The sequence below is a fragment of the Chaetura pelagica genome, unplaced genomic scaffold, assembly GCF_000747805.2.
Source record: "Chaetura pelagica isolate M959 unplaced genomic scaffold, ChaPel_1.0 scaffold243, whole genome shotgun sequence".
In the NCBI taxonomy this organism is placed as follows: Eukaryota; Metazoa; Chordata; class Aves; order Apodiformes; family Apodidae; genus Chaetura; species Chaetura pelagica.
The window spans coordinates 718155-736796 of record NW_009952712.1 but is presented as its reverse complement, the minus strand read 5'-3'; the positions used below and the strand labels follow the sequence as shown (position 1 = coordinate 736796).

The following is an 18642-nucleotide window of genomic DNA, read 5'->3' as shown; positions in this document are numbered from 1 at the left end:
CCATGTGGCATTTTACTTCCTGAGTACCACAAAAATCTACCCACTAGTCTGAGGTCCTATCACTTGGTTTTGTTTTGTTTTCCCAAAGAGACTGAGGCCCCTTCAAGATGCAGAAAAGGATTTTGAAGGCTCCCAGTTTCCAGCTGAGAGAAACCTGTTGCTGTTTTGCAGACAAAGCCAAGTTCCACCAGCACTTTTGTGTGCTGAGAAACCCCAGCAGTAGGGCTGATCTGAGGGCAAATCAAAGAGCACTTCCCTCAGGGCTCTGCATCCTGTTCCAAGACACTGTTTGGTATCACCAAAAAGAAAAGACAATAAAAAGCACAACCAGTTTGCACCCTGCACTGAGGGCCTGTGTTTATGAGCCAGGTCATAAACCACCCAAGTGTCCAGGGATGACCAGTTGGGGTGTAGGAACCAGCCTTGGAGATTCTCACAACAGAAAAAGCCTTAAAATAAATGTCAGGTTTTCACTAAAAGGAATGGAGAAGGAGCAGCTCATTTCGTGGAAGAGAAGCAAGAATCATAGAATCATAGAATCTTAGGGGCTGGAAGGGACCTCGAAACATCATCTAGTCCAACCCCCCTGCCAGAGCAGGGTCACCTAGAGTACATCACACAGGAACTCATCCAGGTGGGTTTTGAATGTCTCCAGTGAGGGAGACTCCACAACCTCCCTGGGCAGTCTGTTCCAGTGCTCTGTCACTCTTACAGTAAAAAAATTTTTTCGGATATTCACCTTGAACCTCCTATGCTCCAATTTACACCCATTACCCCTTGTCCTATCACTGGTCATCACCGAGAAAAGCCTAACTCCGTCCCCCTGACACTCACCCCTTACATATTTGTAAACATTGATGAGGTCACCCCTCAGCCTCCTTTTCTCCAAGCTAAAGAGACCCAGCTCCCTCAGCCTTTCCTCATAAGGGAGATGTTCCACTCCCTTCATCATCTTCGTAGCTCTGCACTGGACTCTTTCGAGCAGTTCCCTGTCCTTCTGGAACTGAGGGGCCCAGAACTGGACACAATACTCCAGATGTGGCCTCACCAATGCAGAATAGAGGGGGAGGAGAACCTCTCTTGACCTACTAACCACACCCTTTCTAATGCACCCCAGGATGCCATTGGCCTTCTTGGCCACAAGGGCACATTGCTGGCTCATGGTCATCCTCCTGTCTACCAGGACCCCCAGGTCCCTTTCACCTACACTACTCTCCAGCAGTTCAGCCCCCAACCTGTACTGGGACATGGTGTTGTTCTTCCCCAAATGTAAAACTCTGCACTTCCCCTTGTTGAATTTCATCATGTTTCTCCCCGCCCAACTCTCCAACCTATCTAAGTCTCTCTGAATGGCAGCACAGCCTTCTGGTGTGTCAGCCACTCCTCCCAGCTTAGTGTCATCAGCAAACTTGCTGAGGGTACATTCTATACCCTCATCCAGGTCGTTGATGAAGATGTTGAACAACACCGGTCCCAGTACCGACCCCTGTGGGACTCCACTAGTCACACACCTCCAACCAGATTCTGCCCCATTGACTACAACTCTCTGGCTCCTTCCTTTCAGCCAGTTCCTGATCCATCAGAAGAACATTATCAGAGATTTCTGAAAGCATTTCTCTAAATGCCTAATGAACCCTTCCCAACATCTGGCTCTTCTAAACCAAGGTTACAGACCAGCTCTGCACCACGGAACAGCAGAAGGGACCAGGACACGGAAAAGACAGACACCCTGCCCTGAGCCACAACTTCCACTTGATGTCCAAGTGCTAATGATGCTGCTAATGAGCTGCCCCACATGCTGGCCAAGCCCGTGGCAACAAAACCAGGGTGCAGCAAACAGAGAAACCTTCCTGTGTCCCATGAACACTGTAATCATGTTGACGTCTCAGCAGGCACGTGAAATACCATGGGTTTATTTAGTTGTTCAAGTTACAGTGTTATAACAGATGAACAGTATTTGCTCCTTAGTCCTTCTTTCCTATCTCGGATTTTTCCAGAGAAAACTGCTGCTTTCCTGACTCTTACAGCTGTTGGGACCAAAACAAAATGAGGGGAAGAGAGGAGGGAGCCTGCATCCTTCTGGCTTGGTCTTTCATTCTGATGTATAAACAAAAAGCTCATGAATAATGTAGCTCTAGGAATCTGCTGGCATCTTTGCTGGTATGAAACATATCATTAGCATTGCTCTGACTCCCAATAATTATATTCATGTTCTCAGAGGTCATTCTTTAAATCTGCACAACTGTTGCTGTATTTCTGCAAGTAAATAAGGCAAAATAGACATTTGAGGTGGAGCAAGAGGTGTGTCCCAGCACTGCCTCCCCCTGCCTCTACAGCCTGGGTCTGACACTGCTGGGCCTTTTGAAACAAAAGCTTTGGCCAGGTTCATGATAACAGGTGGGGTTGTTCATTTTCTTCCACTTGTGCATATGCCCAGCTCCAGAATGGGGGCCTGGGAGGAGGGGAATCTCCTGGCAGGTGCTGTCCTCTGCCCCATGCACTGACCCCCCTCTGCAGTGTGTCACTTCTACGTGGGGCTGGAGGACACCACCAGCCACCTTCAGCTTCCTGGAAACAAGCCCCATCCAACCTGGGTTCAACAGTTCTAGGGATGGGGCAGCCACAGCTTCCCTGGGCAACCTGATCCAGTGTCTCACCCTCCTTCTTCCTAAGATCTCATCTCAATCTCCCTTCATAGAATCATAGAATCATAGAATCTTAGGGGCTGGAAGGGACCTCGAGAGATCATCTAGTCCAACCCCCCTGCCAGAGCAGGGTCACCTAGAGTACATCACACAGGAACTCATCCAGGTGGGTTTTGAATGTCTCCAGTGAGGGAGACTCCACAACCTCCCTGGGCAGTCTGTTCCAGTGCTCTGTCACTCTTACAGTAAAAATTTTTTTTCGGATATTCACCTTGAACCTCCTATGCTCCAATTTACACCCTTCTTTCAGCTTGAAACAGTTCCCCCTCATCCCATCCCTGCCCTTGTCTAAAGCCCCTCTCCAGCTTTCCTCCAGCCCCTTTGGGTACTGGAAAGTGCTCTCAGGTCTCCCTGGAGCCTTCTCTTCTCCAGGCTACCCAGGCCACCTTGCCCTTCTGCCATGTATCATAGAATCATAGAATCATAGAATCTTAGGGGCTGGAAGGGACCTCGCGAGATCATCTAGTCCAACCCCCCTGCCAGAGCAGGGTCACCTAGAGTACATCACACAGGAACTCATCCAGGTGGGTTTTGAATGTCTCCAGTGAGGGAGACTCCACAACCTCCCTGGGCAGTCTGTTCCAGTGCTCTGTCACTCTTACAGTAAACATTTTTTTTTGGATATTCACCTTGAACCTCCTATGCTCCAATTTACACCCTTCTTTCAGCTTGAAACAGTTCCCCCTCATCCCATCCCTGCCCTTGTCTAAAGCCCCTCTCCAGCTTTCCTCCAGCCCCTTTGGGTACTGGAAAGTGCTCTCAGGTCTCCCTGGAGCCTTCTCTTCTCCAGGCTACCCAGGCCAATAGCTGGTACCTGTGCATTCAGGGTGCAGGATGTCCTGGGTCAGCTCACTGAGATGCTGCCCTGCCCAGGGGGAACCAGGGTTCCTGCTCTGGCCACCTCCAGGTTAACCTCACAGCTGAAAGTCTCATCCTTCAGCTCTGGGAGCACAGGCAACTCTTCCCAGAAGAAAGTCTCATTTTCATGTTTATGACATTCCTCCCTGCTGTACACATCAGCAGTGTGCTGGGAGCAAGCACCCCCTCCCTGCAGCCCGGGCAGGTAGAGATGCCACCCGCCTCGAGCGAGATGCTCTTCAACTGCTCTGATATTTGCTTTCACTGGCACAGCAATTTGTGAATAAGTTATTTAATAATTACCATGTAATTATAGCTCTGCTGATCCCTGATGAACTGAAATCCACAGACAATGTCTATCAAATGAATCATTAGAAATCTCTATAAATGACATAGTGAGATGTGCCAATGTCAGGATGAAATTCATAAAACATCTACAATTTCTGTAAAAGGAGACTTAATTAAGCTGGAGTCATGGCTGCACATCTCTATAGAGTCTAAGGCAGAGCATGTTGTAGGGTTTGGCTTCAAACTTTCCAAGAGAGAGAGAGAGACAAAATGCCACAAAACAGAGGAAAAAAAAAAAAAGAGGAACACAATGGTGAACTGTGATGTGGATTATTCTGTTACAAAGGAGTCATAGAGAGGTACAACCCTTTTCCTTTGGTACAGATGTGTGTTGGAAACCAGGCAGGAGATGAGCAATGCCTGGCCAAGCCATGGAACCAGTCCCTGTGCAAACCCTCAGGGGAAGGAGAGGCATTTCTTGCCTGGGAACAAGGGACAGGCACCTGCAGAGCCCACAGGACAGCAGGGCTCCAAGCACACGTGGAGGGCTTCAAACAACCAACGTGTGCTTCTCAAAGGACTCACTTACTGACTCCCACGAGGACTGAGATACATCTGTGAGAGCTGTTGCCAAACCCAGTAGCTTTGTCCTGGTCAAGGCAGTGCAATGTAAACTATTAGGTTACCTATTATTTACGTGCCAGGGTCCTGCTCCCATGTGCCAGCTGCCCAAGCACTTACCCAAGGGGCACTTCACTGCAGAGATGGACACTTAGGAACAGCCCTTCCCAGCCCTGGCCCTGCTGGCTGGTGTCACACCAGCAGTTGTGCAGGGGCAGGTTCCTCTCACTGTCATCTCATGCAGCATCACAGCCCAGAGCCAGGTCCAAACCCCTGAGCTAACGGAGCAAAAATGAAAGAATTAAAATGAAACCATCAGGGAGCTATGGTTTCAGACCCTGGATGGGAAATTTTATTCAAAGTGATGCAAGTTTCTAGGGTATTTTTTTTATACCTGCTGTTGACAAAGCCCAGGAAGAGCTGAGTGACCTTCCTGACTTTTGTTGACACTTGCATGTCCTGGACATGATGATCTGCTCCCTCCCAGCTGAGGAGCAGCCTTGACAGAGCCCAGGGGACCTGCTGGCTGGGACCAGTGCTACGAGGTCAGGAGCAAGTCTCTGGTTTGCAAACAGAATGGGTCTGGCTGCAGAACCTCCCTGGGAAATGTCAATCCCCTTCTCCCACCACATCCTAATTTAGAAATCTGAATTCAGGGAGAGCTTTTTGTTATTTTGCAAAGTGCTATTTTTCTTCAAAATGTCAACGACTTAGTCACTAAGTAAAAGTATTTCTAAACCAGCCTCACTTTACACAACACACTGCTCTGAGATGAGCAGGGGGCTATTTTTGTAAACTGAAGTCTAGATTAATCAAATGAAGAAGATGATGAAATGTCCAGAACCACCCTCAGCTGCAGAATGAAAGCTCTAAAAACATGGAAGTCTCTCTTGATTCAGAGAAAATGTTGTTAGATCCTTACCCCAAAGAAAGTTTCTCCAGCCTGACAGGCATTTTCTTAGTGCATGGTGGAAACCTCAGCAACAGCAAAGGGGCTGGTGCCAGATGTCCCATTTGATTGGGTAAATAAATAAAAGCTGTACATTGCTGCTCCACTCTGGTGTGCCCAAGTTTGTGCTGTAGTTACTTCATGGGACTTGTTGCTTTCTCCTTCACACCCCTAGGAATGTAAACATTCTTTTTTCTTTTTCTCAGAATAATGTTTTAACTGAGTAAATTAAGAGAATTTAACTATTCTCAGTTTTGTGTTTTATCTGTGAAGAGAAGTTTGTGAAGTCTAAATATTGCAGATGTGAAAAACCTGAATGTGTTCTTACAGGCCAGTGTTTAAGAAAAGCTTTAGAGCAGTAACAGCACCTGGTGACCCAGCAGAATTCAGGTTGCTGTTGTAGGTGCTTCATAGCAGGAGGTCTCAAAGTCAGGGTATCAGCTTTGTTACTGGTGGGAAGGTGTTTGGAAAAAATGTACATTACTGAAAAATTAATTATAGTTCTCATTACTAAATATTTCTAATCTTGCAGGCAACATCCAATGCCCATGTTTTTCACCTGAGCTTTGGAAACACCAAGAACAAAGTACACAAAGAACAAGCTTTTGTACTCAATTTGTTATTTAAAATCCAGTCAAAACCTCAACATATGAACCTGCAGGTGCAATTAAGGATAACATTAATTGAGTTCTCTATTTTAGATGCTTATTGAAATACCTCAGCATTTTGCTACTTGTGTGATTCAGTAAGGAGGTTAATGGGTGTTTATGCCGTGGGCTCCCTGGAAAAGCTCTCACTTCTCTCGCTTTTGCATCTCTCCATCTATTTTTGCCTTTTTTCTTTTTCCCCCCCTAATTTTCTCCTGTTCACAAACTGTTCAGATGCTTCAGAACATGTAGCAGCTCCCAAGAAAATGTAAATAGAAGCTGTGCAGACCATCTCTAGCTCAATTCTTTTTTAGTCGTCTCTAAATTAGAGGACACTTGACCCTGTGGAAGCACAGACACGTTTCAGATAAACAGCATTTGGTTTCAGGCAACTGCTTTTGTTAAATAACCTAGAATTTATTTGGTAAATCATCTCAGTCATGGCCTTTACCCACTTGTTGGACTGTCTTCCTGGTCTGGGGACACCACAATGGGACACCAACATTGGTCATGAGACCCTGGGGCTGGGAATGCTGCCACAGCCCCCACCTCTGCCAGTGGGATACTCTTAATGGGGTTTAAATACTGAAATCTTGGGTTTACAAATCTGTCCCATGACTTCCATGAATATTCTTGCTATCCTTGATCAGTAGCTGATTCCTTTTTATAGCCCCATCAGCTTTGGTCTCAACAACTTGTTATGAAAATAAGTTCTACCCTTCATAATATTTTACCAAAGTGCTTTGCATGAAGGTTAAAATTTGCCACTGATCAGAGTAAGTGAAAGCTCCCTTGGGCTCCTTTTATGAGAAAACTCCCTAATGCACCTTCTCTGGACTAGCCAGGATTTCAATGAGCCTCTTTTCCTTTAGAAGACAGGCAGGCAGCAACATTCATCTCTTCACATGGGAATCTCTTCCTCCTTTTTTTCCTACCACCCCTTTATGAACCTTCCCCTCCACTCTGCAACATTTTTGATGCCAAGTCTGAAATCCGTGTTCCAGGCTGAGCTGTACAATTCACTTATTTAATTACTTTATAGCCCTTCCAGTGCTCATCCTGTCTGTTCCCTGTGGCATTCTCTGGATTCGCAGGTTTTCTGAAAAGTTCAGTGACTTCCAGGGTTTCTGCCCCTTGAAAAGAAACTGAAGATCAAGCCCTGACCCCAGTTGCTGCTCACCCTGCTTGGAGCACGGGCAGCTGGGGGCATCTGCAGCACTGATGACCTTGGACATTTTAATCATCCTAATTAACTGATGCCTAAGATGAACATTTAGACATGCTTCAGCCTCCCTGATTTATCCAGGGCAGCAAGAAGATGTGCCTAAATGTTGTTTGCTACGGTTGTTATTGCACAGTTTGAGGATACAAACACCAAGGCAACAAAACATCAAGGGAACCAGCAAGGACCCACAGCCAAGATCACCAGGTTTTCAGTCTGGTTTTCCCCTCCAACACAGATACTCTTTCAGGCTTTTAAAGTTTCTTCTAAAGGTGAAGGAGAAACACAGGTTATGGGCTTGCTCAGGAGGGTTGTTTCTACCTTATCCCATCTCAGTCACACATTGTCAGATAATTCAGCCTAAAGCTCAAGCTAGACAATGGATTTAGAGACCATTTCTCCCTCACTCTCAGCAATGGTGACCTGGGGCAGCAGTTGGCACCCCCAGGGGAGGAGCTCAGACCCAACATCTGACAGAGTTACCACGACTCACATAAACGGAGGGTTTGGCCATTTCCCCTATTCTGAATGTGATCACTGCAGTGAAATGCCCTGGATGGACACACCTCTGAGAGAGGTTCCTGAGGAGCCAACCCCCAGATTGATAACCCTGCCTCTCTCATTCTCCAAGTTTCAACACCCTGACCAGTCTCCATCCCAGTCTCCATCCCCAGGACAGATCACCCCTCCTGCAGCAGCTGGTCCTATCAGGCCAACTTGGACATGGCAAACAAAGCTGAGGACTTACACTAGAAGACAAAGCATGCAGGGGCAGGGGGGGGAAAAAGCAAAATCACCTTCAGTCTGTAACAGAGAGGTCCCCCATGGATGTTACAAGCTTCCAGATGGGACAATGCATGGCATGAAGGTTTGGCTTGGCTTGTCCCATGTAACCCCACAGGTGTAGGGACCTGGAGGTCCCTTGCAGCAAGTCAGAAACCTGAAGACATGTGACCAGCCCTTTAAAAATGGTTTGGACTTTCCCTGAATGGATTTCAAACCTGCTCCCTGTCCCTCACCCCTCTTGAGGTGGGGAGGGAGACGTTCCCTGCACGCTCAGCAGGAGCTGGATGAGCAGGTCTGGGCAGTGGCTGCTGCTGGGGGCAGGACAGGCCATCTCCAGGGAAAAATTAGGTCCATGCTTCCCATTCTCTACACAGGGATGGCTACAGGAGGCTTTTGGGTTGATACAAGCCTTCTTAAACCAGCAGATATCTTCTGCTTGGCTGCAGCAGCCCTTGAATAGGCTCCTACTGGGTACAGGAATTTTCACTGGAAATTTTTAGCTGTATATTGATGTATCTAGATAGCTGGGGTTTTTTGGGTGCAGACCAGCCTGCCTGGCTGAGACAGAACACAGAACTGTGCACATTTAAGTCCGATTTGCTTTTCAGGACAGTATTTGAGAAATAAAATGGTAAAAAAAAAAACCTTTCTTAGTTAATTTTGCGACAGCTGGAGCTGCGGCCACAGAGGGGCTTTCCCTGGAGAACACATTTCTTCCTAGAAACGTCAGGCTTGGTAGGTCAGGCAGAGCTATTGAGCTAAAACTCAGCAGAATCCTGTCACACACCCAGAAATACCAGTTGTCAGTGAAAGGGAGCTGAAATGGAGTTTGGGGGTGACACGCAGGGAGCAGCAGCGACCCGAGCAGCCCTGGCGCGGGGCCTACAAGCTGAGGTTTGGACAGGGAGGGTGACCTGCAGCCTTTCTGCTCTGAAGCACCGAGCTGATCCCGAGCCCTGCAGGGACGTGGTGTGGGACAAGCCCCCGGGGGCTGCAGGGGCCCGTGCCAGGAGAGGTGGGCTCAGCCAGGGCTGCCCCCGGACCTTGGCTGCGTCGGGAGGAGGTCGTGCCGGGTGGGACAGCAGATGCTCATCCTGGGGAGGGCTTGGGCTGCAGCCAGGGCCCTGCAGCACCCACGGGGGCACGTTGAGGGCACTGCCTGACAGATCATAGAATGATACAACCATTCGGGTTGGAAAAGCCCCTCAGGATCACTGAATCCAACCATCACCCCTACTCTACAAAGTTGTCCCCTAAACCAAACCCACCAGCACCACGTCCAAACGACCCTTCAACACACCCAGGGATGGTGACTCCACCACCTCCCTGGGCAGCCTGTCCCAGGGTCTGACCTGTTCCACAGTCTGACCACTCTTTTCCACTCTTTCAGTGGAAATTTTTTCCAGTTGTAGCCGGGGGTGATGGAAGGGTCCATCTCTGGTCTCCTTCAGCCCTAGATTTCCTTTGAATTTTGTGACTTGGCACAGCAGGAAACGACCATGGAAAATGGCTGCCTGTCCCCATACGTAGAAAGACTGTCCCAGCAAGGCCACTGCACCCCCCAGACACCCTGCACACCCCTGGGGCTCTGATGTCCCAGCAGATGTAGCCAACACTGCACCACCTGCACATAGTGCCACTGAGGAACATGCATATTAATCAGGTATGTGCAACCTACAATGAGGTCATTTCAATTTTGGGGAGAATACGAACGATTTTTTGTTGGTTTTTTATTTTTTTTTGCCTTTCAGACATGAAACCCAATGTATGAAAAATATAGAATGTAGCAGCTTAATTGGGAATCTTTAGGTGGGGCCCAGGACACAAAGCAATCAACACACACACATCGAGGGCACGGTCTGGTGCTTCCTGGCATGTAGAAATGTTGGAGACAAGATTATAAGCATGTTGCACTAACCGTAAGTTCACAGTTGGATGCTTATTCAATAAAGTAGTTCTGTTTAGCTGCAGCAATTAAATTAGCACAGAAAATACTACCACAGCCCTCGCACACCTTGCCATGCTCCTTCTCCTTCCAAATGTCACTGCTGACCTTTTCTGCATCTCTTTGTGATTATTTATGGTTTTGCATAATTGCTGACAATATATCTGAGATTTCTGCACGAGCCTGCATGACACTCACACCTGTGGATCCCATCACCAGCCACAGAAAGGAACAATTTCCTTGGCAGCTGTTAGGAAGGGACAGGGATGCTTCTTCTCTATGGCAGGAAAGGCACCACTTACTAAACAGGTTATTTAGAGCATTCCTAAAAACACCAGGGAATGTATCAGAGGTGCTTTTTAGAAAATCAAAATAATGCCTTTACTGAAGAACAAACACACACACAAACCCTGGGGACCTGGTTGATTATTTCCAGCCTCAGCGAGGGGGTGGCTTACACCAGCCCAGGCTTCTGTGGGTGGCACCTCTTCAGGGACACCCCGAGATCACACCCCTAGCAGAGGACACAAAGCCTCCACAAACAGCCCCTTGGGTGGGTTTTCAGTTTCTGCAGCTGTGTAACTCAGCCCAGGTGCTGATGACAAACGCAGCATTTCCACAACCCCTCGGTCTCCTGCCCTGATGCACCAAGTGCTCCAGCGGAGATGAGCACAGCCCTGCAGGCTGGGGGGCTCACCCCCCCGGGTCCATGCACCCTAGGATCTGCCTGGCACAGCCTGGACCTCAGAGCCACGGGGCAGAGCTGAGCCCTGTGCCTGGCCCAGGGTCTCCAGCAGCTCCTCAAGCCCTTGTGGTGGCCACATCTCACCCCACGTCCCGCTGCAGGGAGCAGGGGCTGAGCAATGGCTCCTCCTTCATCCTCAGTGATGAAAGGCAGCAAAAACCTTCTGCCACGGCTCAGCTTTGAGAAGAGAAAGTAACAAATCCACCACCAACCACAGCTCCTGGCCAGAGAGAACGAGGACAGGAAACATCCCCATAAGGACGTTGCTGCTTTAGCAGCACTAGAGACCATCTTGGTTTTGGCTGCTTGAGAAACCCCCTAGAATGAACCCACCTTGGTGCCAGTGGTCAATGACAACCCCCTCCCCTCGCCAGGGCCTGGCAGATTTGGTTGTAGGGAAATGCTTTTTGTCTCGAATTACAATTTCACTAATTTAAAAAGCAAAATCTCCTTAATTAGAAAAGGGTTTTTCCACTCCCTGCTGGCCCCGTCCCACGGCAGGTGGAAGCCCCAGCCCTGGGCACACAGTCCCACCTCAGCCCCTGCATCTCCTCCATCAGCAAGTCTGTGCTTTGTTTCCAGGAAAGCACCACATTCTTCTCAAGCACCAGGACAAGCCAGGGTGGGCTGTGCTCAGCATCTGAGCAGCTGGGCCCATAGATGGCAGGATGGGACTGTCCAACAAGCCCTCCTGATGCTCGAGCAGGATCCTTCACGGGATCTCCTCCTTACCCACAAAAGCAACACATGTGGATGGCACAGAGGACTTAGCCATGACTCATTAGCAATTTGCCATTCATTATTCATTTATTGCAACCACTGCCTCTCTGTATTTTCCCTGCAAGGCTCAGGCTTTCTGTTTTACAGCTGCTGAATTTATTATTAACAGCTGGATCTTGGATGTGGCCAACAAGTCTTCAGCTGGGGGCACGATGCATTTGGTTATGTTTGTGGGATCTGGGCAGCTCACAGCTCCCCAGACTGAGGGTCTTCTGCAAACTGACCTGACCATCTGTCCCTGAGAGAGAAGGGGCTCTGGGTAACCTTCTGCTGGCCATGGGGGAGCAGCTGTCCCTAGAGTTGTTCTCCTCCTGCTCCATCCAGCAGGCATCCAGCAGGTCCCAGGGGCACCCTGGGGTGCAGCTCCATCCATGCACCCTCTCCTTTGCTCAGCCCACACTGCAGCCACACCAAAGCAGCTGGTGCCTTGTCCTGACATCCCTTTACCTGCTTCATGACTGCCTGTTAGCTCACAGGGGCATTTATGGATCACTGAAAGCCAGAGCCCTTTTGATAACAGAAGAAACAATCCTTTTTCTGGTGTCCTGGAGTATCAGACTGCAGACACCACCAACACAGAATATGATGAGCTCTGTCCCCAGGAAAGGTTCCCTATGAAGCCTGTTGTGTATTACACAGGGATGTGCAAAGAAAGAAAAGACACATTTCCTAACCCTGCTATAAACCTTTTACAGGGCCTGGGGCTGCACTGCTGGTGCTGTTCCAGGCACCCCACGCCTCACATGGCACTGCCCCAGTGCCATCAAGGGGTTAAAATGCACTCCTCAATAAGACACCAACATCCAAGTCTCAGCAGTTGTCAACAACATGATGGTAAAGTTGTGCTTAACCCTCTATTTGACTGTCAAACATTCAACCAACCAGTAACTGCTCACACTTCCCCCAAGGTACCTGAACCAGCACGTATGTCCTGCTCTCCTTGCCAACAAAATCAAATGTGAGGGGGGGTTTCACAGGAGGAGATTCTCTCTGAAGGATTAAGGAGTCCCTGCTTCATAAGTTGCAACACTGTGATTATTTTTTATAACTTTTTTTTGGGGAAGTTGATGCCCTTTCTAGATCCATTCATGCAAACTGTGAGCAAGGAAAAAACTAGATCAAATGATCTTCGTTCCCAACAGAAACCTAAATCACCACCTTTCAGAAACCTCTCCTTGTTTTGAGTAGACTTTAAAAAATCATCCTGTAAAATGAGACATTTCATCTTGGTGTTTCAGACCAAGCTCTGAGCTAGCCCCCCTGCCCCCCCATGCCCCGTCCATAAGGTCAGGATCAGATCCAGATTGCACTGCAGTTTTCTCTCACACTCTGCTTCACACACCCCATCTCTTTCATGGTGGGGAACACCTGTTTTTACAAGTCATATTAATATGCTCGGTACTTATAGGACATTTTTAACCTCTGCATCTGCTATTAAAGGGTAGCTACATGGTACCTCAACAACTGAGAACTGATAAAACCCTGGCAGCAACCAGGGGATGGATTCAGCCCTGCTCTGTTCAAAATTAAACCAAACCTTCATTTCACTTTTGCTGAGTCACAAATACCCCAAGTGCTACCTGCTTATGGAATAATATACCTTTGTTTTCACTTCTTGCATTTGCTGTCTAAAGTCAGTGTAATGTTGTTTCCACTTTGTTAATGGTTTCTCAAATGCTAAGTAAAATGGCAGCAAAGGCTTCATGCAATTTGCTGCTTATTATGTCTCTTCTGCAGTAATTCAGAATATCCTGACAACACGTATCATGTAGGAAGGACACTCAGAAGGAAGTTGCACGTCTAGAAGGCAATAACACTGGGACTTAAGCAACTGAAAATCTGCATTTCCACCCCATAAGGATCATCTTTCTGTAGAGAAAAGTGTTTAGGATATATTCTAAGCTTGGTCTTTCAGCTTTATCACTATTTGAACAGATTAGCATCCAAGTTCAACTGCAAACATCTCTGGATGCCACTAACAGATGGGCAGATACTCAACAAACATGAAATACTACACACTCACAGACAAAAATATCTTGCAGGCAGGACATTTGAGAACCATTTCAGGCAACGTTCGTGCTAAAAATCTGAATGCTTTGCTTTGCCTACGACCACCCTTCCTGGCTCTGCCAACAGATGAGACCTCAAGCCCCCCGTGACCGCTGCGTGTGGGGGAGAGCAGAGCTCCCTGCTGCCTCTGCACCACCACAGCAGCTCTACCTGTGGGGCTTTGTTGTAGATTCAGAACTCACTGATCCCCCCCCCCCAAAAAAAAAGCATCATCACTTTCAGACCAGAAACCCTCTGCAGCACAGAACAACCGACATAGTTTCCCAGTGCCAAGGGGCGCAGGGGTGTTTATCTGCCTTGTGAGGAAACCAAGGGGGGGAAAAGAGAGAACTACTTTCCATTTTTCTTGGCTTTTGAATCCATGTATGTGGAAACAAACAACCAGGAACATTTGCCACATGTCCAGGCTACTTACGGTTGAGAGGCAGGCTGGCATTGGTCGTCCCTAGCTTGTTGGCAGCGACACATGTATAGTTGCCAAAGTGCTCTTCTGTCACATTGGTAACAGTAAGAAGTGATCTTGTGCTATAATTTTTAATAGTAATTCCTTGTTGACCATTGATCAGTCTAGAAAGCAAAAAGAAAATTTCTGTAACTCATCTACCCCAAGCAAGAACTCCCTTTCTTTTCTCTTTGTTTGGGTTTGTTCCGTCACAGCCCCAGCAGGCAGCACTCCCGGCTGCCCAGGCTGCCTGCCAGGCACAGCTCTGGGAGCAGCAGCTGGGAGAGGCCTGGGCAGCACTGGGGGGCTGCTGGGAACAGGCTCTGCCTCCACGTCCTGCAGCCCCACAGCCCTGCCTGTGTGGGAGAGGACACCAGCTCCCCCGGGGATAACTCAGGTGGGCAAACCTAACTTCAAACGTGCACACCCTGTTTGGGGCAGAAAAGCACTCATCTGTCAGTGTGTTGTTGCAGGCTCTGGGGTGCCTGGTGTCCTGAAGCCCTGGAGCTGGTGGGAGGTCAGGACTAGGGAGCCAGAAATGCCACTGTGAAGGGTTGTGAGCACAGGTTGTTTTACAGCCTCTGGAGCTACAGATTGGAGTTGCCATTAGGAAAGCAGCTCTGCAGCAGCACTGCATCCCGGGCAGCAGCCTGGACAGAAACCAGGGGATGAAGTGCAGGGCAGAGCTGAGCCTGGCTCTGAGCTTCCCACCTCCAATTCCACAGGACCCGTGCAGGGCTGCAGGTGCTGCTTCCAAGGCAGAAACATCACTGCTGTGCTGGGGAAGCTGAACGTGGGCAAACCACGGCTGATCAAACAGCCTGATAGTAACCACGTTATTAAAATACTGGCTGATCACTCCCAGTTCCTTGCATTTCCCTTAAAGGGCAGAGTTCTGGATTAAATATATGATTTTTGTTGGATATATTGAAAGATGTAATCACCTATCCTGAGGCTGAATGCAATCTTTTAGCACCCATTTTAACATTCCAAGTCTATCATTAGTCGCACTCCCACACACTGGGGGCTGAATTCTTCTTGTGGTTCCAGTGTCTCTGTTCCCATCTAATCACAACCTGCTATGCATGGACTGGGTTTCTCTTCCCTGTGCAGTTTGTGCTGCTGCAAGGGCCAGGGGAGAGGACACGGTGCCTCCCATGCACACACGTGGCCTTGTGAGAAAGATGAACAGGGATTGAAGCACCTGGCTGGGGTGAGCACCACAGTTGGACAATTCATCCTGACTTGCAGTGAGCAGAGGTTTGTCCTGCAGCCTTTGCTGCTGCACATGGACGTTCTCCTAAAACTGCCCCTGTCTGTTGTTCCTCCTCCCTACAGAGAATCCCAGGAGCCCTTCCCCTCCCCAGCCCACTGTGTTGTGATGCTCCCGTGCCAGTGTGTGGAGGCTGGTGGTGGGGACCAGGGTGAGCTGGGCCATGGGGTGGCAGCTGTGCTCCCTGCTCCAGCCCAAGGCAGGGCTCTCCTCAGGATGCCCCTTCACCAGCAGGAGGGCATGAGCCATGGCCACCTTCCCCTCCTGCTGCCTTTTGGGATCTGAAACCCTGTCCCCTCTCCCAGGGGACCTCAGGCTACTGGAGCAGTAGCTCCACTTCCCACCTTATTCCTACCAGCTCTTCCCAAGCCACCTCCATCCTTCTGGCCCAGAACTGCACTTTGGGAATACAGCATCTCTATTTTATCTCTGCGAGGTTTAACTGATCTTTTTTTTTGTCCAGGTTTTGGGATTTCTGCCACCCCCATGTCCCTGAGAGCCCAGCAGCAGCAGAGACAACATCACCTTCCCTCTGTGTCTCTGCTGGGAAGGGGCTGACACTGGGAGGGCAGAGCTGAAGGTGGTTTAAATGGAACAGATGGGCATTGCAACGACCCTCGTTATTAACAGCAGCACTCAGCATAAACTCTGAAGTTCTGAGGGTTTCCATGTGCAGTTGTAGGAACCAGATGAACCAGCAGGTGAACCAGCACCACCAGGGATGGCTTTGCCCAGCCCAGCCTTCCCCATCTCTCTGGGTGTCAGCGGGTCCCCCCTGAGGCTGGGGCAGCATTCCAAGCTGCGTGCAGCCACCCCGCACATCTCCTCACCTCCCTGCTTTGTACCACTGCCTGTACCGGGCACAGGGATCTCATTTTCACCCGGGAGGTTGTGCCTGCACAGCCAAAGCGGGTCCGGCCCCAGTGCCAGCCCCAGGGGCTCTTCCCTTCCTGCCCCTGTAACGTATCAAGCCATTATCATGGGCTTTGTTGCTTCAAATGTCAGTCTTGTCTGCCCTGTCAAGGCTGAGGGAATGAACGTTTTTAAAGAAGTGACTTTTGGGCTTCACCCCCGTGGCTGTTGAATGGCTGGGCTCTAGTTTCTGCACAACCAACATCACGACCCACTTGAGCAGTTGAGAGTTTTGGCAACGGGGACTCAGCACAGTGAAGCCTTCCTCCCCTCTGCAGGGAACCCCTCAACAGTTTCAGAAGCTGTGCACTTCTGTCATTTTAAGATGATTTTACTAACTTACTCCCAAAATTCCCAGTCCCCTCCCAGCTCACCCTGGGCTCTCTGCAGCCCATCGGGGGTACAAGCCACTGCTTGGGCAGACAAGCTGCTAAATGCCCTGAAGCCTGTCTGGGAAGCTGTGCTGACCCCCCCCTCAGCCACAAAGGGACTGTGGGGGGCTCAGCCTGCCAGCCCCTGCCCCAGAACCCTGCAGCCCCCTGGGAATGGGGGCTCTGGGCTCCTTGCTGTGCCCTTGGCTAGGGATCAACAGTGCAAAGCAGGTTTGTGTGGCAGCACCCACAGAAAGGTTCCCCAGCAGCAGCAGCTCTTGGGAGTTTGGTCATTAGGGAGAATGATTCCTGCAATTGTCTTGAAGACCAGGAGTCTTAGCTGGGTGCAGCCTGGGACTGCTTTCATGTTTAGTTTTAAGGGCTATTTTGTGATGAGCTGGTCCCTGGAGTCAGGAAACTGTGGGTTGGGATTTACATTCATAAAAGTAGTAACAATGCAGTTTACAGACCCAAAGGGCTTGTTTCAGACACTGAACATATCCTTGGGGCTTCCAATCTAACTCCCACTGTTCATTTATTCAGTGATTCATCCAGCTTCATTAAAAAAAAAGTTCCAATCCAAGACTAACTGATGAAAATAGGATTCTCTCTATTCCGTTAGCAGAACATACAGCAGGGTGTGCACAGCCCGTGCAGAAATGCAGCCTTGCAGCACAGCAGACCTGCAGATGGTCTGCAGGATAATGTACATGCCCCCTGAGCCACCTATGGGAGCTGACTGCTCACAGTTATGCACTAAAACAACAGCTGAGTGTCCAAGGCTCATTCTGTGCTGGGTTTCCAGCAGCCAGAGGGAATGGACATACTGGGGGGAGAAAACAAGGTGCCTGCATGTTCTTCTTTCCTGCAAGTGGTGGAGGTTCAGAGACCCCCAGCACCTCTGCAGTCATGTGTCCCACACACCTGCCAACTACAGCTTGACAAAAAGGGAGGGGCCATTAGGTTTAGCACAATATCTCAGCAGTACCAGAATGGGACAGCACAGCCCAGCTGATGACAGCTGGGAGCTGCAGGGGCTGCCAACCGAACCAGAACACTGAGGGCACAACTCTGGTGTCCTGAAATGCTCTGCTTAGTCTTTCCTGCTGCTGCTGCGGCCCTGAACGCACTCATGGAGAAAGGAATTGGTCGATGTTATGAATAGAAAAGTGATGATTCTGCTGGAAATGGCTGATTGAAGGCAGAGGGCTAAAACCTGCCCCCCAACACTTCCCACCTAAAACACGTTTCTGCTGCAACTCCCCCCCAAACATGTGTACAACATCACATGCATCTTTGGAAACAGGATGCAGATGGATTTTGCCAACAGAATAAAACCATTTACTGTTCTATGGAGTAAAGATGGATGAGGTTGTTTCAGGAATGCTTCAGGGTATGGGCAGAGTGCAATAGTTACAGCCGCTCTGGAAACTCGGGGAGGAAGATGAGCAGCTAATGCTCCTAAAGGGGAGCAGCTGGCCAGGGAGGACTGAGCTGACAGATGGCTTTCTGTGAAAAATGGTCATTAATATTCTCCTGTCAGCTCCCAGGTTTAATGGGATGTTCAAGCTGAGAAACTCAGCACTCAGAAGCCAGGAAATTCCAGGAGCCTGAAGGGGCACGTGGGCAGGGAGAACACCCACTTGCTTCTGCACTGATAATGTAAACTTCTCAGCACCAAGCTCTTAGATAAGCTAAGAGCCGTGAAACAAAATTCCCCATTAAAAAAACCCAAACCAACAAATCTACCTGTTCAATGAGCTGCTTTTTAAAATGGAGACGACCGTGCAGAGGTACCTGTGTCACTGCATGGCACCAATGGCCTGAGTGCAGCTGACTGCAAAGCAACCCAACACACAGGAGGAGCTTGGGGCTGAGCCCCTCTGGGGTGCAGCAGCCCTGCTGGGGTTGGGGCTGCACACCTGTAGTCCAGACCACTGACACCACAACCAGGTGGGAACTCCCACACATTAAGGTTTGGTTGAAAGTCACGAACCAACCTTCCCACCCCCAAAGCCCTCAGCAGGA

General features: G+C 49.3%; 1 protein-coding gene across 1 annotated transcript in view; it reads right to left on the bottom strand.

The window, feature by feature from the left end:
* Positions 1–18642, bottom strand: part of NEGR1 (neuronal growth regulator 1) — a 121865-nt gene that overhangs the window by 33156 nt on the left and 70067 nt on the right. The window contains exon 6 of the mRNA XM_009994582.1: positions 14032–14183. Coding sequence (XP_009992884.1) covers positions 14032–14183 — 152 coding nt within the window. The remainder of the gene's footprint in view (positions 1–14031; positions 14184–18642) is intronic.